Source organism: Perognathus longimembris, chromosome 19 (genome assembly GCF_023159225.1).
Source record: "Perognathus longimembris pacificus isolate PPM17 chromosome 19, ASM2315922v1, whole genome shotgun sequence".
Classification (NCBI taxonomy): domain Eukaryota; kingdom Metazoa; phylum Chordata; class Mammalia; order Rodentia; family Heteromyidae; genus Perognathus; species Perognathus longimembris.
The window spans coordinates 20512010-20535147 of NC_063179.1; the positions used below are offsets into that span (position 1 = coordinate 20512010).

General features: G+C 40.3%; 1 protein-coding gene across 1 annotated transcript in view; it reads left to right on the forward strand.

Moving 5' to 3' along the window:
* Positions 1–2593: 2593 nt before the first annotated feature.
* Slc1a3 (solute carrier family 1 member 3) overlaps positions 2594–23138 on the forward strand; it is an 84779-nt gene continuing 64234 nt past the window's right edge. Inside the window, exons 1-2 of the mRNA XM_048368274.1 lie at positions 2594–2629; positions 4142–4419. Of these exons, the coding sequence (XP_048224231.1) occupies positions 4239–4419 (181 nt within the window). The 5' untranslated portion in view covers positions 2594–2629; positions 4142–4238. The remainder of the gene's footprint in view (positions 2630–4141; positions 4420–23138) is intronic.

Below are 23138 nucleotides of genomic sequence, written 5' to 3' on the forward strand. Positions count from 1 at the left end.
CCCATTTCTCCCTCCCATCCTTGTTACGTAGTTACGTAGTCACATAGGTCATTTTCCACATAGTATATACCGAATACCATGATCACATTTGTTCTTGATTTTTCATTTATTTGGTGTTTCTAAGAAGGAAAATGTTTTAAAGCTCTAGGGTCCTATCTACAGTAGGGGGAGGGGCAGGCAAGATTAGGAAGCAGTTGGGTAAAATTCAGACTGCCTTTAGGACATTATTTCCAACAATGGCAAAAGTGCTTAGACAAAGTAATTCTCAATATTATACCAGGCCAAAACCTGGCAACTCATATGAACTCTGAACTGAGACCCTTTGCATCTCATTAGGTTTTATTACAGTCAACAAAACTTTCAGTGGTGATTACTTCCCTTCTCCACAGAGCACCAGACTTTCTGACTGTCTGCACAAGCTGAAATCATGGAATGGTTTTTCCACCTAACTTTAGGGATTAGGGGAGTTAAAAAAAAAAAGAGGAAGAAAGAAGGGAAACCTGAGTCTTGTCGACTCAAAGCTTACCAAAGTATGGTTTTCCAACCCTTTCAGTTGCCTTAGAAAAAACAGAAATGTCACTGGGTTTGAGGCTCCCACTTAAAGTTATGAGCTTTCATTCAAGTTGCCTTGAAAGACAAGTCAGGTCCACAAGAAATGTAAACAAATTAGTTCTAAATTCGTGGCACAGGTAAGAGGCTGGTATGTCAATAAAAGCTTTTTTCTTTAAGTGGTCACTCTTTTTTTTTTCTTTAAGTGGTCCACTTAAAAAGTGGAGAAATGAGATCTTCTCTCTGCATCTAAGGCAGAGAGGGGGTATGACATAAAAAACAAGCAGTAAATGTTTTGACACAGAATCCTGAAAAATATTTTGTTTCACACCCTTATATCATGCCAGCTACAAAAAGAATTTCTTAAGTTTGCTATTTATCAGGCATAAGATATTCTTACCCCTAAGAAGTTATAATGTAGTTGAGAAGTGAAAATGTCACATGATTATGAAAGTAAGGATGCAGTAGAAGACATGATTAAGTGTTAAGCAATATGGTACAGATGCTAGGAGAGCCGAGATAAGAAAGATGGCTGAGGGCTGAGATTGTCAAGAGAATGTACTTTCAGTAAATTCTTAAAAGGATGCCAAATTAGGAAGTAGTTCCAATTGGCACTAATTTATAATTTTAAGTCATTGACATGATTTGCCATTGCTTTCCAGCGAGAGGCTGTTCAAAAGCACATACATGAACAATTGAAGTTGGCAGGGAACATTTCTTTCTAACTCCCTGGGTTTGTTAATGAGGAACAAAATCACATATTTTCGTGTTGGATGGCAGACACAAAAATCTGAGCGGATTTTGCACAAGGAATTTGGTGAACGAGCATGGAACTCTGGCTGTGATTTCTGGTATGTGTTTTTGGTTTCTAATGGACGATTTTCGTTGCAAGTTTTTAGTTTGAGGGGTAGGCAGGCTCTAAATGTATTTGTTAATTTGGGGAGAACCATTTTCACAATCTATTTTCCTTCTGAGAAAATTGGATTTGAAATGTGAGTTCTATTCTCACAGCAATGGGATTTTTCTAACTCCAGAAAAATAGTGGGGCTGGGGGTGGAGTTGGGCGGGTGACTACAGCATCTTTTCACATGAAAGCACCTGAATTGCACCCTATCTTTTGAAATCAAGGGACTCCGTGTGCATTTGCACTCTTAAAATCTTCTGCTCTTTCCAGTTTGGCCAAGATCCTAGTCCTTTCGTGAGTCTTACCTTCTCCATGCTTTCATGAGTTCAATTCTGTTATGACAGGAGTTTTTAAACTGCTACAACAGGCATGTTTCAGCTTGTGTTTTGAGTAACTTCAGACAAGTTTCAAGAATTGCAGTGTGCCTTTTTCCCCCTCTCTATACGTGATTGTATTTAGGATCATCTCCAGAAATACCAACTATACTTCCGATTCTTAAAAAAAAAAAAAAAAAAAAAAGAGGGAGGGGACACTTTTACATAACAGTTGTACAAGCAGGCAAAAGATCATTCTCTAGTGTTCCCTTAGGGGAGGAACCCTACCATATGGGAGGTGATTAAATTTTAGATCTTAGCAAAGTCTTAGGAACGTTCGAATAATCAAGACTTCCAGCTCTCCAGGGTATATGAGTGGGGCTTTATTATCCCCCCCCCCCAGTATCATTTATTTTCCTGGTCTCGATTTTTTGCATTTCTAATGAAAGGAGACTGGCAAAGGCGTGAAAGTGGTCCGAGGAGAAAACAAAACAAAACAAAACAACAACAACAAAAAACAAAGCCAGCAAAGCACGCTTGTGGTGGGCCAAAATTAATCAATATTCCAGTAACCGCGGGGCTCCCTCTCCTCGCCCGTGCGGTTTTCAGTCCCCCCCTCCTCCCTCCCTCGGCCAGGCTCCGCCCCCTTTCTTAAGTTGCTGTGATTGTAACTTGCAGTTTCCGAGCACATGCATTCGGTCAGGGCCAGCCTGCCCCGCCGGCTCCCTCCGTCCGGTTACTCCGTGGTACCTGCTGGGGAATTCACCTTGTCATTGCCTGGGTTCTCTTCCACCCGTTTTTGTTTTTTTTTTAAAGTGGTTGGGTTTTTTTTTTTTTTTTTTTTTTTTTTTTTTCAGAAAAGGTAAGTGTAACGTCCTCTGCTCCTAACTGGGTTTGATTTCTCTCGTTCCACCTCCTCTCAGTGTAATCTGTTCTCCCAGAGCAGAAGAGAGTAGCGAGAGTAAAAGCTGGCCATGTTGGTAGATCAAGTCCCGGTTAATAACTGAGCGTCGTGAGTGTATTTATGCCGGATCCTCTTTTAATTCGGTGTTGGGTCATGAGTTGTGGTTAGAGAGAACTTAGACAAGAATCAAGACTGAGCTTATCTGCTTAAAAGTGTGACTTGACTGGTAAAGGGAATCTGCTATTAGTTTAAAAAAAAAAATCTGGACCCTCCCCGCTCTCCTTCACATTTCTTTAAGCTTTTAATCTGGTGTAAAGTTTGAAACAAGTTGCAGGTCTTATTATCAATGACCTGCGGTTCTATTTAAAATCAAGTCTTTTTTTTTCTCTTTTGCCTCCCTTGGATCTGCCAAAAGCTGGCGAGGAGACCCGGGGTTTGCAGCTACCTCCCCCACAGAAGCACACGCTGGCTGCTTGCATTGCCAGATGCACAAATCCACCGGCAGGCTGATTTTCCCTGCGATTGATCATTGCAGACCAAGGATTAGAACCCTTGTTAACAGGAGAAAGCCTTTGCCCCCCACCTCCAAAGTTAATTTCCAGCAAGGAAAGGGTTTGCTTAATTATATTTGAATAACCTAAAAGCACTTTTAAGAAGAAGAAGGGGAAAAAATATCAGGACCCATACATTGTAATGTTTGTAATGCAATCGGATTCATCTCCTCATCTGTTCTAGAAAGTCCAAGTTTTAAAATACTTAGAACTCAGTGGGTCTGTGGATCCTTTCCACTGGAGCCTAGTTTATTGGCCACAAACATAAATGCTACTCTGAACTTGTAACATAATGCATTATGAGCGCATTGCTTATTTCATGGAAATAAGTTATTTCAAAAGTTATTCTGCAAAACAGTCAAATGTATTTCTTATATCCCCTGGCCACTTGTGTGTTGTTGTTGTTGTTTTAATGACCATATTAACTAGTTGATAGTTTCATATTCTTTCTTACTGAAGAAAACAGCCAGTTACTTCACTACACATAATAGAGAAGATTCCAATTAAGATCCATATTGTAATCATTTTCACTGGCCTTGTAACTAAGTCTAGTGTAAGTCCTGTGTACTTCAGTTCATTTGGAGATTTATTGAATGCATACATTGTGTAAGGTACTTGGCTAAATTCTGAGGAGCAAAGTGGGAATAAGAGGGTGATGAGTCAAAAAAACTTTAAAAAATCTGATTACAGGGGTAAAGACAAGCTTAATAAGTAGATTGCAAGTTCCTGCATATTCTGAATTTATTCTGAATATATACCCATTTCTCACATGCAGTCTAGTAAAATACACTTGGAAGTCTGATACTGCAGCTCTCCAATCTCTGACTTCTACTGAGATTGGGCAAGTTGCCCAAATATGGGAAGTACTGTTTCCTCATGCCTGAAGCTATAATCCTGGTTTCTCTCCCTCTCATTCTAGTTGTGTTCTCTTAACATCAAAGAGGAGGTTTGACTTTCTGGGACAAATTCTGAGATCCTGAAGTGCCAAGAAGTAATACCTCTAGAAAAGTAAAAACATGACAAAAAACAATGGAGAAGAGCCCAGAACAGGGGGAAGAATGGAGAGATTCCAGCAAGGAGTCCGTAAACGTACGCTTTTGGCCAAGAAGAAGGTGCAAAACATCACAAAGGACGACATTAAAAGTTACCTGTTTCGGAATGCTTTTGTGCTGCTCACAGTCACTGCTGTCGTTGTAGGTGAGTCACTTGATAAACACAAAAACAGAAAACCTTGTATCTTAATTCTTCTGGCTGTTGGAGAACATTATCAGATAAACTGATTGTGGGCAATCAAAATGGTAGCCTAGCCAGATATGGTGGTTTAAGCCTGTAATCTCCATACTGGGTGGTGTAGGCAAGAGGATCTGAGTTCAAGGGCAGCCTACACTATCTAAAGATCTTGTGTAGAAAATAAAACGAATGGTTAAGATACTCCCGGGTTCCTTACTGCATTTGAACATTTTCTTTTTCTTTTTCCTAGAGGAGTTAGTTTGCTGGCATGCTTATAGTGAGATATCTGGGAATCTAAGAGACTTCATAGAGCATTATGAAAATCAATTAGATGTATGAGAAGGAGAAATAAACCAAACGTTTTCCTAATCCATGCAGGGATAAAGAAGTGCTAATTTAATCATTAGGCATGAACAGTTAAATAATAACAAAAACAAAGGAACACGCTTGACTTGGCCAAAATGCAGTCATTATTCAAGGTCACTTTTACTTAAAACTACTTTACACAATTAGTACACCCAAAATGAAATATGGGTCCCTAAAAGTAATTACATTCTAACTGTTGCTGACTCCAAGCCTTGAACATAGTGGCCAAATCTTTCTTGTTTGCACTTTCTCACTCAGGAGCTGGGAAAGGTAAACGGGGAAAATGTTAATACAGATCTTTCATTCATTGCCACACAGGGCTGCCATAGTATTTTTAGTCTCTTACTAATTTAGCATGGTTGACAGCAATCAATAATAATAATACATATTTTGTTTGGTTTATTGGTATCTGAATGTTTAGTTAAGTATTTTTGAGTGGCATTGATCATACCTTTAAATATAACTGAGAAAAAAACTACTTATTTGGAATTTTTGACAGAGCCAATACAGAAATCCTTAGGTTGGAAATGTATAAGCTAATACTATGTTGTAAAGCAAACCAAAGTGTTCTAACTTGTAAAAAAAAATTTTTTTTAAAGCTTTAACTGACAATTCTACCAATTTACCAACCAAACAAAAACACATTCGTGTGATTCTCATCTCTGTCTTGTAATTAGCAAAGTTAACTATAAAAAGATACAGCTTAAGTAAGAATTAAGAAAATTCTAGTATTTAATATTTTTGTTTTCCATAATTGTTGATTAGTAAGCATTTGATTCATTGTACAGATGCTCAAAAAAAAATGTGTCCTAATTCACCTAGAAAAATCCTGGCTTACTTTTGCAGCTTCCCAGGTGTGAAGTATTTTATTTTATTCCTAGAGGAAGTATTTTAACACTGTATCATTACTCTGGGATACAATATAAACTGCACCATCCTTATCTTGCTATTTTTGCTCTGAATCATAGTTATCAAGCCAAGTAATAGTTGTATAATATTCCTAGGAATAGTTATATAATAAAAATTCTGGCTATTTTCTGGGTGTTTTGTGTTAGATTAGCTTACTTAATCTTCAAACAAGCCTATGAAGTGAGTGGGTATGATTACTATGAACTGGCTCATAATTTCATAGCTGAAACTGTTCACAGAGAGATAAGCCCACCAAAGGTCATGAAATGAGTAAAGCTAGACAAAGAAATCAAGCTCGCACTTGACTGTCTTGCTTGCCTCTTTTCTCTGCTGCCTGGTTGACATCTTGTGAAAGATGCTTGGAAGAGAAATGCTTTCATCTTACTATTTGTTTTACCCAGTGTCACTCAGAAGAAAACTTACCATTCATGTACAATTAAGACATATTCTTCTTGTTCATTTAACAAACACCCATTTGTTTTGCAATCCTATATGCATAATAATACAGCTCACTAAAACTAGAATATGCTTGGAAGCAATGAAGAAATATTTATTCTGAATGGTGTTCCAAACACCAGAAGAGTTCAATCTCTAAGAAAGTAATATTTCTGTTCTTAGGAGAATGGAAAGTAAGAAAATCTGAACATGGAAGGTAGATTGATGGAGAAGAAGGTTCCTAAATAGAAAGGAGTAACATTTCTAATAAAAGCCAAAATGCCCATTTCCTCTAGAAGCTCTGGAATTATTTCCTAGCCCAGGGAGGCCTTTCCTCAGATTTGCCAGAAGTGCAACGAGAGGTGACTGAGCTAGGGTAGATAAATTGGCTGAGTGCCTTCATGGTTGGCTTTGCTCATGGAGACTGAGGAGTTAGAAGCTAGGAGAAGAAGGCACTAACAAAGAAACACATAAAAAGAGCTCATTGATAGTCAGAGAGACCACCAAGTCTACACCAAAGACTTGGAATAACAAATAGACAACTTAGTAGCAAACAGATTTGAGAGAGGGAAGAACCCTTCAGTTATCTGTTGGTGTGTCTCCCATTGAGGGCCCCGTGGAAACAAAGACTCTATTCCGGTTGTCACTGGGTTCCAGGTCTATATCAGCTCTAAACAAAAGGAAAAGAATGTGTCTGCAGATCAACTCTTTAATTTATCTGCATCATGGAGAGGATCAGGAAAATCCTAGCAAGGAAGAAGAAAATAACTGTTTGGTTTTTTTTCCCCCTAAAATATTGTATGAGAAGAGCTATAGTCATTACTTAGCTTTCAGATTCTAGTCTCCGATAACTTTCGATAAAAAGTACTAGAAAAACCTGTGAAATAGGATGAATTTTGTTTTCAGTCTGTTTTTCTTTAAAATAAAATGGATGTGCAATTAATGTATTAAAATAGAAACTCATATATACACACTCATATACATATACACACACTCATATATATACATATATATATATATATATAAAATGGAGGGGAGACGTGGAGAACTGTATGTATTTCAGTGTCAGTTCCTCAATACATTAAGACCACACATGCAATTTCATGTCATTTATAATGTCATTCCTAAGCAATGTCAAAGTCTAATATGCAACACTAGAGCCCATCTTCATGTGACAAGAGCAGGTCACCAACCTGCTAGACAGTGAAATCTGCAAGTCCTTTCAAGAGACCTTGTGAGGAAAGTTGTAGATACTATGCCTGTTAGGCTATTGCAAGCATCTGTCTGATAAACACAAGTTGAGAAGAAAAGTCACTATTTGTTTCCTTCTTCAGAATGCACTTTCCCATTCCACCTGTGGCAAGGTGTATTAGAGAGATCTTAAACACCTTACAGAAACAAATGGAAAGTTATTTGTCATGGTCAAGTCACAGGACTTGACTCTTTTCAAGATAGATTGGCTGAGTGCCTTCATGGTTGTCTTTGCTCATGGATACTGAGGAGTTAGAAGCAAGGAGAAGAAGACACTAGCAAAGAAACACATAGAAAGATAAAATCTCAAGCAAAGAACTGGTTCTTAAGCTCAGCTGAAGGGATGAGAATCTGTAGATAGACATTTGTGAAGAGATGGTGGCTTTTCCTAATGAATTAATAGGACTCTAATTGGTATCTTTCTCCTCTCTCTCTCTTTCTCCCCCCCTCTCTCTCTCTCACACACACACACACACACACACACACACACACACACACACACCAGGACTTTGCACTTAAGATGTAAAGCATTTACTCATTCTGTAATTCCTTTTGTCAGTAAACTACCAAAATTCAGTGTCATTTCAAAGTCACTCAAGAAACTGGTCCCACAGATGCTTACTAGAATAGGGGATGGATAGACTATCACTTTCTTCTGAATAAGTTTTTATATCATTTGATAGTTTTGGTAGTACTTGATTTTATTTCAGGACCTTCTACTTGCTAGTCAGGTGTTGAACCACTTGAGCCATGTTTCCATCCCTTTTTCGTTTTGTTTTAGTTATTTTGCAGGTAGGATCTCATGGGCTGTTCCGGGCCTGGCTTCAGACCATATCCTCCTACTTACAGCCTCCTGTGTAGTTGGGATTACAGGTACTATTAGCTATTCTCTGCTGAATACATAATATAAGTAATTTATTTTAAAAGCTTGTTTAGCATGCAGATGCCTGGTCCTGAAAAAAAATTAAACTTCAATACTGTCCACCAATTTAAGTAATATGAATGTTGTATCTGGCCATCTGGCTGTGAGGTGGATATTCCTGCTCCCAGGTAGTTTACTGGAAGAGATGAATGAAAAAAAAAATAATAAGATGAGCTGGGCATCTGTGGCTCATGCCTGTAATCCTAGTTATTCAGGAGGCTAAGATCTGAGGGTCACAGTACAAAGCCAGCCCGGGTAGGGAAATCTGTGAGACTCTTATCTCCAATTAACAACCAGAAAACCAGAAGTGGTGTTGTGGCTCAAAATGGTAGAGCACTAACCTTGAGCTGAAGAGCTCAGGGTAGTGCCCAGGTCCAGAGTTCACAGCCCACAACCACCACCACCAACAAAAACCAGTAAGATGAGAAAGAGGAATATGTAAGTAAGGGTCAGAGGTAATAAGAGTTTTATAAATATGAAATAATGACAGTATGGAATGATGCATGGCATCTTTCTGCAATGGTACTTTTGAAGTTTGTTCCATTTGCTCATAAACACCTACACTGATCTCTCTCGATGTGCCATACTTTGGTAAAGTGTGAACTTGGATTCCTGTAATAGTTGCATTATTTACTACCTGTGTGGTTCTAAAGAAGGCATTTGACCTCTCTGAGCTTCAGTTTCCTCATGTGTCATCGCAGATATAATACCTACCACTGACAAAAATAGCATTCACACTTCATGTGAACCTTTATTGTGTTTTGATGTCCTTTAAAACTCTAAATGACCCAGGAAGGGAACCATTTTTTATTATTATGATTTTTCAGGAAAGGCCATTAAGTCACTTGTGTTCATGATATCCCACAAATGGGATCCAAATCCAGCACCTTGTGTCCTCCTCACACCCACCCCCTGCCGCTTTGGGTACAGATTTCTGCTTTGAGAGAGTACTGTTCTCATTTTCTTATAGCTATTAGTGGAAAGTCTGCACTGAATGCTTGCTGGGAGAGTGGGAAGGAGAAACTGGAGAATCATTATTAGAAGGATCATCTGTGAGACTCCCTGACAGAATGAGTTTCATGCATGACCAAATAGTTGATGGTGCCACCTTTAAAGGTAGAACACAGCAGTAAGGTGAGGGAGAGGGAATACATTGAATCATGAGTTTTATTTGTGTCCTTTTGAGTCTGAGAGGCAGATGTTGCTGAGTGGATGTTCAGCGAACAACGCTGGCTTCTCATTGACACCCAGAAGGTGTCCCCACCATGGCCAGAATGAAGATCAGTAGTGTCTGAATCAATCAATGTTAAGTGAATAGAGATTGGTGCAGAAGCGCCTCTGTCCTTCATACCTGATAGCAACAATTTTGCAGAAATACCACTCTGTATTCCATGCTCCAGATACTTCTGCACTGTACAGCTGGGTCAGTTAACTTTAGCCAAACAGTTTAATCCATATGGTTTGCTAGCAGCTGTTGGGCTAAACTAATTGTGAATGCTACCATAATGGCCTCCTGCTGCATCATGGAGTAGCCACAGCTTTTCATCCATGCCATATCACTCCACCTCCTGTCCCTGGAAGATACTGGACTACAGGAACCCAATGAATAGCTGACAGATCTCCAGCATCTTAGGAATGAGCAGGCAAAGAGGCACTTGAGGAAACTGAGGCAAGCCCCCTCTTCCTCCTTCCATGATCAGTGCTCTCGGTCCTGTTCAGAGGGTCCTAGGGCCAAGGACAGGGAAGGAAGGAAGCTGCCCTTGCTTTGGCCAGTTGACACAGGGAGAAGGAACAAGGACTAGTGTCTGCTTTCTTTCTGCTTCAACTCCTTTCCCCAGGAAGCAGAAATGCAGACAAATGGTCAGGGCTGACGATGACAAATACCTAACATATGCTCACTGCGCATACAGACCCTTTCCTCCAGCTCAGAAAGTACTCTATGGAGCTTCCTCCCATTGCATAGTGTAGTCCACAGAGGGGCAATGGAGACCACAGCTCTGTTTTCTGGAGTCAGATGACCGAGCTTAACGTGTCATTTTGAAATTGAGCCTCTACTTCTTCAAAGGCTTCGTGAACATATAAGAGAATAATTTTGAAAATTCATAGCCAAAATTTATATCTAGCTTTTGCTTTGTACAGGCCATGTTACCTTAAATGATTTCCTTAATGCTTGACACGTAAGGTGTGTATAGAAAATGCAACCCTGTGTCCTTTGCTTCTGTCTGGGTGGCACCCGAAGGCCCATCAGAAGGCTCCACACTTAATGGTTTCATCTTTTCTGCCATATTTTTTGTGTCTACTGCTCTGATTTGGTAAGATTGGTCTGTGGGAGAATTACCAGACAGATTTGAGGAGAATGAGAGAAGGGATATGAAAAGATATTGATCTGGGGTGGGCTTTAGATAAATGGCTTGTATTTCCTTGGGGCTATAAAAGAGGAGAGAGTTGAGGGTAGACACTTTATCATGATAAGAAGACTAAATCATGATAATCATGATTTCTGCCTTCAAGAGGCAGAAATAAAAGCTTCCAAGTAAATGGTACTGTCATTATTTGTCCCTTTTCTCATTGGCCTCTTCCACAGAATCAGAAAATAATCCCCAGGCAGTTCTAACCAATGGAGTGTCAAGAAAACCAGTGTTTCTAATAAGTGTAATATACTCAAGAGTTCATATGTTGTGCACCCTTCCCTGGTCACCTCTTTTCTCTAGTGTTTTTGTGTCCCTAGCTCATCAGAGCTGGGGGCTGATGAACAGAGCGGTGCTAGAACTTTGAAGCAAATAAGTTGCTGGTTTCCAAGAGGAAAGGATTCTTTAAGGCTATTGTGAAGCAGAGGACAGAAGCTTGATGTGGTTTCAGAGCATCTCTGGTTCTTAGTTTATTTTTCTTCTTACTAATCCAAACAGTGAGAAAACCAACATGCAATTTCACATGTATTTTTCAAGTTAGTAATCTAATTGTTCAGAACAATTGCCTACAATAATACCTTCCATTTTTGTGGGATTACAGCTTGTGAAGCATTTTCCCACCACACTTTCTGTAGCAACATAAGCCATGGCCGGCCCACCCAGTTTCTGGTTCCTATCTACAAATGTCTGGAATGCAGCTGGGAAGGACGGAGAGTCTTAAGGTCCCGATTACAGGCCCACTGTACCATCAACTGACTCATTTCCGGATTTAAGACAAGTCTTTGGGCCTCATCAATGAAATAAACTTGGACTAATAGCTAGTTCTAATCCTCCAATATGCTGCGTGCATGAAGTGTTTAACTTCTTCTAAGTATAAAAATACATGGGACAAGATATGGTGTGTGTGTGTGTGTGTGTGTGTGTGTGTGTGTGTGTGTGTGTGTGTGTGTGTGTGTCCTAGTCACAGCACTGTACCATTCATTGCAAGACCTTTTTTTGGGGCTCAGTGATCTCCCAACTCCTTTGATCTCACCAATGAAACAATGTCTTCTCCCCCTGTTGATTTGTTGAGGGCTATCCCATCTCTGTGCTTTGAGGCAGTGTCTGAGGACACAGAGGAGCACATTCCTGAAATGACTATGCCCATCTTTCATGAATCAGAGGCAGAACATTGTGAGACTTGGTTTTGATGCTCATATAAACAAGATTGCAAAGAGTTTATGCCATGTGGAGAGGTAACTAAAGTTTAAGCACCATCTTTTCCAAGTGGTGCATTCCAGGTGGTAGAGTACTCCATATTTATGGAGCACTATGATGCTGTCATAGGTCAAGTATTTGGTCTGGCAGCTAAGTGAGCTGTATCATTGCCACGAGATGAAGAAACACACCAAGCACTCAGGCCACTAAGTTTAGCCATTGTACTCACTGAGTATAAGAATTATGAGTTTTATAACTACTTCAGTGATATTAAAATTACCAAGAGCCTCATTTCCTAGACCAAGAGTGTTTGCGTCACTTTGTCTAATCAGATAGCTCAGATCAGGGAAGAGTACAAAATCATCTAAAATATTTATTTATATAGCATAAAGACACCTTCATTCTATATTTGTAAGCCATTCCACACTAGCAAACCAACAACACAAAAAAGAGAGGAAACTGCATTCATGAAAAATATAATTTTGAATTTTCACAGTTCTGAAAAGGTTGAAGTAAAGTATAAAGCATAAAGAATCATTTGTCCATTATAAGAGAGGATAGGAGAGAAAGAGTGAGACAGAGGTGTTTTCCAGGAAGAATAACCACCCCACCATGGGGAGCTAAAGAAAGATACACTCTGACTGGCTTAAGTCAGAGAGCCAGAGAAGGGACTCTCTCCCCGCCCCACCCCCTTGTCTATCATACCAAAGATTGAAAGATTTCAGAGTAAATTTAGGAGCAGCAAATTGAAAAGCACAATCAAGTTTTAAATTTCAAGGCTGAGAGAGTAGCTCCATTCTTCTTGTCCCAAAGAGATTTCTTCAGTTCTCCAACAATACTTTCAGGCCACCAACTGTTTCTGCCTGGGAGGGGAAAGAAAATACAGTGGGCTGTTATTGAGAGAACCTTGTAAGATGAGGCTCAATTATGCTTAATGAGAGTGGAAATAGACATTTCTCTTTTCACCTTGAAAAGAAGATGGCCCCTTCTTTTAGATACATCAGATCTCTTAAAATTTTAAAGCAAGTAAGACAAAACCTCAGGGATAGTTGTATTTGGCAAGAGGCTGGCTGGTGTCCTGGGCTTATTGATCCATGGGAAGGAAAAGACACCAAGAAGGAAATTGTGACTCTAAGAGATTACCTGTGACAAAGTTGTTTCTGTTTCTGACTTATCTTTGTTTTTCGTAGACTTGCTTATTAAGGAAAATTGAAGAAATTGTGTTCACACAAAAAGTTGAGATTTACAAAGATGCATATTTTCCCTTTTGTGTGGAAACTAGATTTAGCTTATAAAGTTATAAGTGACTATGTTGGGTGGTATGCAAGTATATACAAATGTATTAACTGAAATATGATAGATTCAAGGAAGATCTCAAACAGTGTAATTCCTTAGAAAGCCTAAAGTTCAGCAAAATAAAACACCAGGAAACTGGTACTCAAAGAGGGTGGGTTAGGGTCTAAGAGAAAAGGGCGGACAACGGAAGAGGAAAAGAGGTGGAGAAATGCAGATAAGTCTACTATGTAGGGACGGGAAATGTGGCTTAGTGTTAGAGTGCTTGCCTAGCATGCATGAAGCCCTGGAACAGAAAAGGCAGGAAGTGACACTGTGGCTCAAGTGATAGGGCACTAGCCTTGAGCACAGAGAGGCTCAGGTACAGTGCCCAGGTCCTGAGTTCAAGCCCCAGGACCAGCCAAAAAAAAAAAAAAAAAAAAAAGACTCTAATGTATATCCTACAAACTTAAGAAGAGTGAGAGAAGGGGTGAAGGAGTAGGGATGGGTGAGAGTGTTGAAAGGGGTGATGTGGATCAAGATATATAGTATTCATAAACTGCTTTGTGAAACAGCAACTAATTTATGCAACTACTTAAAGAAAAAATTTAAATAAACAAAAAAGTTGGGAGTCAGTAAAATTCCCAGGGCTTTGCAAATTCTGGCACTACAATGCTTTATGCAAGATGATGTCTCCTTTTGCAGGGTGTTTTATAGTGTGAGGTCTCAGTGGAGGTGCCCAGCACTGGTCATTCCAAGGGCTAATTGGTTGTCTAGAGCAACACTTGAACTAGTAATGACAACTGAGTCCAGCATGTTTCAGATTCAATTCCTTGCCCCAGAAAAAGAGAGCTGTTGGTCAGAGAATGATTTACTCTTGAGCACAATTGAAAACTTCTTTCTCCATGACTTCAAGTTATCATTGGATCAAATTAAAGTGAGATTGAGGAGTAAACAACCTGGACCAAAAGTGACTTCTTAGACGATTCTAGGCATTTTACAGAAATAATGGAGAAAAGAATTCAGTAAGAGTGTAAAAAGAAATGAGAACCTTTTTTTTTCTTGGAATTTTTTCCTTATTTCATTTTGCTATTGTTCTTGGGCAGTAAATAAATTCACATTGTCCCAAATAATAAATACAATAGACTATAAAAAGCAAGTATTCCACTTGTAGTATTCCCTTTCTTAGGGGATCCCTAAGAGATTGCTCTCAGGGATCTGGTTTACCTTGGTAACCATTAAAGTATAAATGGTAAGCCATTTATACTCATTAAACTATTGGAGAGTCTACCAGTAATTAATGAGTATAAAAAATAAATGTATATATTTATGTTTCTATCTTTTGAATACAAATGGCTGCATAGTATATAAAGCTTTCTTTCTACCTTCCTTTTTCTCCTGTACAATACACCTTGGAATTTTTTCCTTAATTGCACATAGAGTTCCCTCATTCTTGGGACAACATTTTATGAATGTACCAAGAAACTCCCAATTGATAGATACTCATGCTGTTTCCAACCTTTACCATAAAATAATGTAGTAAGTAATCATGCACCAGAGTTATTTCACACAGGCAAATTGTGAAATATTTGTGGAGGCAAAGTGTATTTGTGGTAGAAATGAAATTGCTGGGTCTGACGATATGTACATTTATAATTTTGAGAATTAATTCGAATTTGTTTGCCATATGGGTTCTAGTAATTTTGTTTTCCTAAGTTATGGGAGAGAGAGAGAGAGAGAGAGAGAGAGAGAGAGAGAGAGAGAGAGAGAGAGAGAGAGAGTGTGTGTGTGCGCGCGCGCATGCGCGCGCGCGCGCGCGCCCACACGAGCCAGCCCCGGGGCTCAAACTCAGGGCCTGGGCACTATCCCTGTGAGAGCATCTTTTGCTCAAAGCTAGCATGCTACCACTTGAGCCACAGTGCCACTTCCAGCTTTTTCTGAATAGTTATTGGAGATAAGAGCCTCAAAAACTTTTCTGGCTTTGGACCCCAGTCCTCAGATCTCAGCCTCCTCAGTAGATAGGATTACAGGCATGAGCCACTAGTGCCCAGCCAATTGTGAGATTTTTTTTTTTAAGGCCCTTGTTCCTGCCACAGTCAGAGCTAAGGATGAATGAACATCTAGTTTTGTGTAGAGTAGCCAGACGGAGAACAAAACAAAGGAAATCTGTGCCACAGAATTTTCATTTCAGGATAGAATTAAGCAGATGCAGGTATTCTGTGTCCTTCCGAATCCTTTATGTAATTCAGAGGAAATACTAAAACTTTTATTTGTATGATACATTCAACTTTTGAAGCGTTTTCACATCCTTTACCATGTACAACCAACCTGAGAGATGGAACAAGTTTCCTTTCTTATCTCTCCCTCCCAAACCTCCCCCTCACTTTAACAGAAGTGTAGACACTGAAACATTAAGCAACTTTTCAAGAGCACTTCGAAATATGAGCTAGCTGGGAATCAGACTCCAGAAGCCAGGACCACTGTGTTCCAGGCCAAGCCTGGCTCTTTCAGGTGGTCTTGGCCAGGTCATCTGGCCCATAAATAATTCCTCAGAATCCTTGTAATGATAACCTGATGATCTGAGCACAAAAGGGTCTCCCCTGGATGCCAGGGCAGAGGATAAAATCAGGAAATAGGAGTAAGCCGACTGTTAGTGCCCCAGAGATGTAAACAAGCAGAATGGAGGCTCTGAAAGAAAAGAGGGTGAGTGGTAATGGGCTCGCTTGCTATCACAGGCAGATGACATGGGAGCCAAAGGCACAGAGGAGAGCTTGGAAATGTGTAATATATTTCATCTCCTTTTCTAGAAAGGCAGTTCTGAAGATTTAGTTGCTATTTCTAGAATAAAAGGTGAAGTTTTATTAGTTTCTTTTTTGTTTGTTTTTGTTTTCCAGTCTTGGGGCTTGAACTCAGGGCCTCTGGGCACTGTCCCTGAGCTGCTTTGTGCTCAAGGCTAGTGCTGCCTTTACCACTTGAGCCACAGCACCACTTCGGGCTTCTTTGAGTAGTTTTTGGTGATAAGAGACTCATGGGGACTTTTCTGCCTGGGCTGGCTTCAAACTCAGATATCAGCCTCCTGAGTAGCTAGGATTACTGGCGTGAGCCACCAGCACCCAGCGCTATTTTTAATGTTTTTTTTAAATGACAGTGGATTGGACACATATGTAAAAGACCTTTGGGATTATTTCCAGATTAAATTACGATATCATATTGCTTTTTCCAGGGCTGGGAGAGTCTGAGCATTGAACCTAGTACCTCCCTCTATATTATGCATCTGTTTGGCTTTATCACTTAGCCGTGCCCCCCAACCTCAAATAGAACTCATTAGTGCAGTTCAGGAAAGAGAGCACCAAGGCTTTCTCAGAAGTCCAAGGTTCTCCTGGTAGAATCGTCTCCTAGAGTGGCACATGGAAACGTGTGTCTGCATCCTGCTGATTCCTCAGTCATCCAGGGCCAGGTCCTTTTGGGCATTCCTGGTGGAACAAGCCTGGAGCAGGTATTTCCCACCTCCAGCAACAGGAAATACCAAAGGACAAAGGAGTGAACCAGGCCAGGGAGCAAATCTGTAAAGCTGTGGGAATACAAAGGTGGGAGGGGATGGAGAATTGCCTACAATTCGGAGGCTTCTCACCAGGAAATGCCTGGATGAAACAAACAACTAGGTAGGGAACAGCCAAATTCTCGGCCAGGTAAATCCACCATATCACTTTGTCCTATTACTAAAAATAAGATAATGGAACTTTATGCCCAATAAGTTCATCAGACTGACATGAGACTTCAAACTTAACAAAATTGGGACACGTCTGCCTGGGCAGGCCTCAAAGTAAGATTATAGATGGCAGCCTCCAGCACTCAATTCCCAAATAATTATTAATTGAATGCTGACCATAACAACCACTGACAAGTTGTTAGGGTACTCTTGATATGCATTAGCAAGAAGAACTTAGAATTCACTAGAAGAAAGAAGATGGGTTCACATAGAACAACTAAGATTTATAATACTTTTGGTTCACAGAGTTCTTTTAAATTCAGAACATTTAGCAAAGAATGTTAAAAACTTAAGACAATCACATACCTCCTATTCTAATCTATCCATGCCATTTTGCAGGTTAGAATTTTTTTTCAAAGGATAGAATGTAAAAAAGGACCCCAAAAGAACCTATGACTGAAGATAAGGAAACAGGCAGAACTAAGTGCAAAGCTCATTCTACTGCATCATTTACCACGGCTTCTTTCTAAGCTTCATCACATCATCAATAAAATAGTAATATTACATCCTATAGATTTGATGTGAAGATTCAATAATTTTCCAGGGACTGGTGGCTCACACCTATACTCTTAGCTACTTAAGTAGTTGAGATCTGAAGACTGTGGTCCAAAGCCAGCAGGAAAGTCTGAGACTTATATCTCCAGTTAACCACTAGAAAACCAGAAATGGCACTGTGGCTCAAAGTGGTAGAGCACTAGCCTAGAGCAAAAAACCTTAGGAACAGTGCCCTTGCACTCAGGCTTTGAGTTCAACCCCCACCAACAACAAAAATACTAAATAATTTGCATAAAGTAACTAATAATCTCACTTACTGGCAAAATCTGGCTTGGGATTTTTACCTTTGATTCTCAGTGTACAATATCTCTATAGAAAAATCTGTATCATTGCACTTGCTCTTCTCCACATTAGGAACCAAGAACTGTCACTCTTCATTTGTGAATCTTGAAAGCTAAGCATAAAAGATCTAGGTACACAGATTTTTTTTTTCCCTCTGGTTGTGTGGTTTGAACTCCGGCCTGGGCACTGTCCCTGAGCTCTTCAGCTCAAGGCTAGTGCTCTGCCACTTAAGCCACTGCACCACCTCCGATTTTCTGGTAGTTAATTGGAGATAAGTGTCTCACAGACTTTTGGGCTGGCTTTGAACCTCAATCTTCAAATCTCTGCCTCCTGAGTAGCTAGGATTACAGGCATGAGCCACTGGTGCCCAGCTTAGGTACACAGATTTTTAACAATGAAGTCACATAGTTCCAAACAGAGGCTGTTCTTGGGACTCAGGAAGTACAGTGGGAAATAATGTTTTCTGGGACACAGAAAGCAGAGATATCCTGCCTTCAGTAAGTGTGCTTCACACCAACTAGAGGCTGGATACTGGTGGACACTGGTCAACTAAAAGATAGAATCAATGGTGCTGCTCATTCATTCAGCAATGCATTAAACACCTACTCTGTGCCAAAAAATATTTTAGGGACTTGATATATGTCAGTAAACAAAACTTCCCAAAAGATTCATCTCAAGGAGCTTACATTTTAGCAGGCAAAAGTAATAATAAACAACAAGTATAATAAACTAGGAGATTGTGTTGTATTTTGGACGGTGATAAGAATTTCTGACGCTAATTAGCTAAAGGAGACATAGATCTGAGGTAGACCTCAGGAAGAAGGTGACCCATGAAGTAAGTCTTACACATGCAAATACTTGGGAAGGATGTTGTAGGCAGAGGAGGAAGCAGTACAAGGAGCAAACCCTGGGACTGTATCTGAAGTGAAGGAGGAATGAGGAGGTGGCAGAGGTAGAAACAGTGTATGAGATAGAAGACAGATTCCTTAAGGAGGTGGAGTCCAGGAGCAGCCAGCGTGGGCCCTTCAGGCTTTGATGCCTCTGGACATGCAAAGCCAGTGAAGGGAGCAGAGTGAAATCCTCACTTCACCTTGTGTCCCTCTGGGCATTATGTTGGGCAGAGGCAGAAGAAGAATTAGGAAAACCAGTTAGAATGTTACTGTAGTGGTCCAGGCAAGAAAGGAGATGTTCTTGATATCTTTGAGCTTTTGTTTATAAACTAAAAAACTAAAAATTAAAAAAAAGCGTAAGAGACAAAGGACTTATCTAAGGTCAGGAGACTTTTGAGTCAGTGTTAGATCTGGAATCCCAACCTCATTCCTTGGCCATCTGTAGAGTACCCTCTTGAAGAGGAGGCCAAGAATCCTTTGCAGGCTTCAGAGCACTAACAGCCACATGTAATTCATTTGTGTGGACAGGACTTGAGACTCCCTTCCAAACAATACAATATGGCAAAGTAGATTTCCTTTTGCTATCTGAACTACGCCTCATTTGTTGTGTTTGTTGTTTCCTTTCCCTTTCTCTTCTTGTTTTCTTTTATAAAGCTCTTTGCATTGTGAGTACATCTCTTCGGGACAGAGCTTATGGGTTGAAGAAGAATTTTAGTGAAGTTTTTCTGTTTCCCCACACTTGCCAAAAGTTAAATTGGTTGATTTGATCCAAATTTTGCTTCAAGCTCCATCTTATCCTTTTACTCTAAACTATTTTCTGGCCTCTTGATGTTCTTAATAATTTTATCAGGTGAAATATGAACCAATTCTTAAAATAGGTCTTTAACATTTAACTTGTTGTGCATGTTTGGCCTTAAAAAATAAAAGCAAAGCCTGAAATGTATTCATTCGTCCTGAGGTTTCAGTGAGCACAGGGTGTCTTCGTTTAGAAAAAGAGATGATATTTAATCTTCCAAAGAAGTATTTGTTATGTGGACTCCCTAGGGAAGCCTGAGCCCCTCACAGAATCCCTTCCTGAGTTTTAATAGGGAAGAGAAAGTTAAACAAAAATGCATCCTTTCACAGAGAAGCCAGACAGGACAGTTAATTTTGATAACCTGAAATTTCCAAATCAAGATATTTCCTAGCCAGGTGCCAGTGGCTCATGCTCACAATCCTAGCTACTCAGGAGGCTGACATCTCAGGTTCCCAGTTCAAAGCCAGGCGGAGCAGGAAGATCCATGAGACTCTTATCTCCAGTATACTACTCAGAAAAAGCCAGAAGTGGCTGTGTGACTCAAGTGGTAGAGCACTAGCCTTGAGCGAAAGAAGCTCAGGGATAGAGAGAGTCCAGGCATGGGCACCGCGTTCAAGCCCCAGCACCAGAAAAAGAAAAACAAAAACAGATACTGTGAACCAAAAGTTAGCTGTCTGGGTATCACTCGGGGTTGACACCCATGTAACTATCTTCTAATGTCACCAAAATGCAAATTTGGCTAATTTATTTCAGCTCTAACAAATCCTTCCAGGCAGTTACTCTGATTCTTTATTATTTTTGCAGTCAGTACTAACAATCTGTTCTTTTGCACTAAGATTCTGGTGGCCATAAAGCTATTCATTAGTTCTGGGACTCCCCACCAATGTGCTCATTGGTAGAGCTGAGTGAGAAAGGCTGAATGTAGAGGGCTCTCTGAAGTCTGCATCAGACTGTGTTTCAGGGAAGGCTCTTCTTCATTCCAGGGATAAACATAATCAGAAGCCTAAATGGATTACCAAGCTTAAAAACAAACAACAGCAACAAAAAAAAAACAGCTTGTCTTTGCATTCGGAGCATTTCCTTTGGGTTCAATGCTGATAGCTGGCATTTTTCAGAAAGCTGGAGAAAAAAGGCTTTTGCTTATTCATTCAACAAGTGGATTGGAAAAGTAAAATCAGCAACACCGTTTTCCAACCTAGGTTTTAGATTTAGTTAATCTAAGTAAAACTAGAACAACCAAGTAGGCAAAAGTGGGGCACGATAAATGTGCATCCATGTTCATTGCTGTACTAGTCACAATAGCCAAGTTATGGAGACAGCCCAGATGGCCTGCAGCAGACGAGTGAGTCAATAAAATGTGATGCACACACACATGGAATTTGATTCATCCATTAGAAAGAATAAGATTATGTCATTTGCAGGGAGATGGATGGGTCATGTTAAGTAAGGTAAACAAGCTCGGAGGGACAGCGTGTGCGTTTTCTCTTATATGTGGAAGCTAGATCTGAAATGTAACTGGACATGATAATACGTAGAGCACAGGGGCATTCACACACAGACTAAAGGAGAGTACCCTTAGGGGAGTAGCATCGATGTGTAACTTCTCTGAGCACTTAAAATATTGTTTTGTTTTGTTTTTTGCCAGTGCTGGGGCTTAGGACTCTGGGCCTGAGCACTATCCCTGGCTTCTTTTTGCTCAACGCTAGCACTCTACCCCTTGAGCCACAGCGACGCTTCTGGCTTTTCCTATATATGTGGTGCTGAGGAATGGAACCCAGGTCTTCATGTATACAAGGCAAGCACTCTACCACTAGGCCATATTCCCAGCCCTAAACACTTAAAATATTAATCTAAAGAAATTCCAGGATGTGGAAACACAGGCTTTTTGTTGGTGTTGTAGTTGTTGGTGGTGGTGGTGGTAGTGGTGTTTGGTTTTGCTTTGGGATTATTTTTTTTCGGCGGGGGGATGCAAGAGGAGGCACAGAAAGGGAGGGAGGGAGGAAAGGTGAATAAATGCAAGCATGCTATTCAGTATACACTATGTGGGAAAATGACCTCTGTAACTTAAATTATCTAAAAAAAAAAAAGGAAGAAATATACTCATTACCTGACTTACGAAATATGAACCCTTCTACACAATACCTTAATTATCACAATAAAATTACATGTTAAAAAAAATTGTAGCATGATTCTCAACGACAGTGAGTACAGTGCAGTGAGAAGTTCGAGTCTGGCCCTGGATGGCCAGGCTGTCAAGTCCACTGAAGCAGTGGTTTGGGCTATTTACCTACCTTCTTAGTGATGCTGGTTCTTTGTGTATGAGCTGTGGGTAGTAATAGTCTTGGCCTTGATGCTATTTGCGCTGCAATGTGCTAGTTGGGGCCTTGGCACCTGCTGTGTGTGCCTCGTGATGATTAGCTGTTGTGAAGAATGTGAGCCCTGAAGTACGTTTTCATTTAATAACCCAAGCTCGGAGGGACAGCGAGTATTTCCAACGCTTAAAAAGTTCACCATGGGGGCTGGGGATATAGCCTAGTGGCAAGAGTGCCTGCCTCGGATACACGAGGCCCTAGGTTCGATTCCCCAGCACCACATATACAGAAAACGGCCAGAAGCGGCGCTGTGGCTCAAGTGGCAGAGTGCTAGCCTTGAGCGGGAAGAAGCCAGGGACAGTGCTCAGGCCCTGAGTCCAAGGCCCAGGACTGGCCAAAAAAAAAAAAGTTCACCATGGGGGGCTGGGGATATGGGCGAGAGAGCTTGCCTCGTATACTTGAGGCCCTGGGTTCAATTCCCCAGCACCACATTTACAGAAAATGGCCAGAAGTGGCGCTGTGGCTCAGGTGGCAGAGTGCTAGAGCAAAAAGGAAGCCAGGGACAGTGCTCAGGCCCTGAGTCCAAGGCCCAGGACTGGCCAAAAAAAAAAAAAAAAAAAAAGTTCACAATGGCAAGAAAAGACAGGCAATTTCGGTTAATATATAAACTTAGTTAAATCATTCTATTAAAAAAAAAGATTTGGTGTCACCATTTTCAATAGTGACATGTTACTAATGATATATTTTTGAAGTTCTCAAAATATAGCGTTCCTCAAGATATTCCTCAAGGTGCTGGGTGCCTCTGGGACATTTCTAAGAGACACATAGGTGTTCACCATGCTCGAGACCCAGAGAGCAGCCCCACTGAAAACTATCCTTGGGCTGCAGCTAAGAGGATGTGTTGTTTCTATTTGTGTTTGCTGGTGTTTGTGTTTGTTTTTGTGTTTATATTTGAGAAACCTTATAAAAATGCAGTAGCTAGAGCTCTGGGTTTTGTTTAGAGTCCCTCAGGTCAGACACATCCCAGCTCTCTAAGCATGAGCAAATTAACTAATCTCTGAGAATCTTTAAAAGAGACATGACAATGTCTTCCTCATAAGGTTGTAATGAGGGTGAAATACTGTCATTAGCACATACTAAGGGTTTAATCACTACTCCCTTTTCCCAACATAATCTTCTCTTTCCCAAGAGTGTAAATGACTCATGAGACAAATCTGAAAATAGTAAGCTGGCCAAAACATAGTCAGACACAAACTGATTCAAAGTGTGTATGCAATCTGCTGTCATTGTAAACAATTTCATTTTTCAAAATATTTGACATA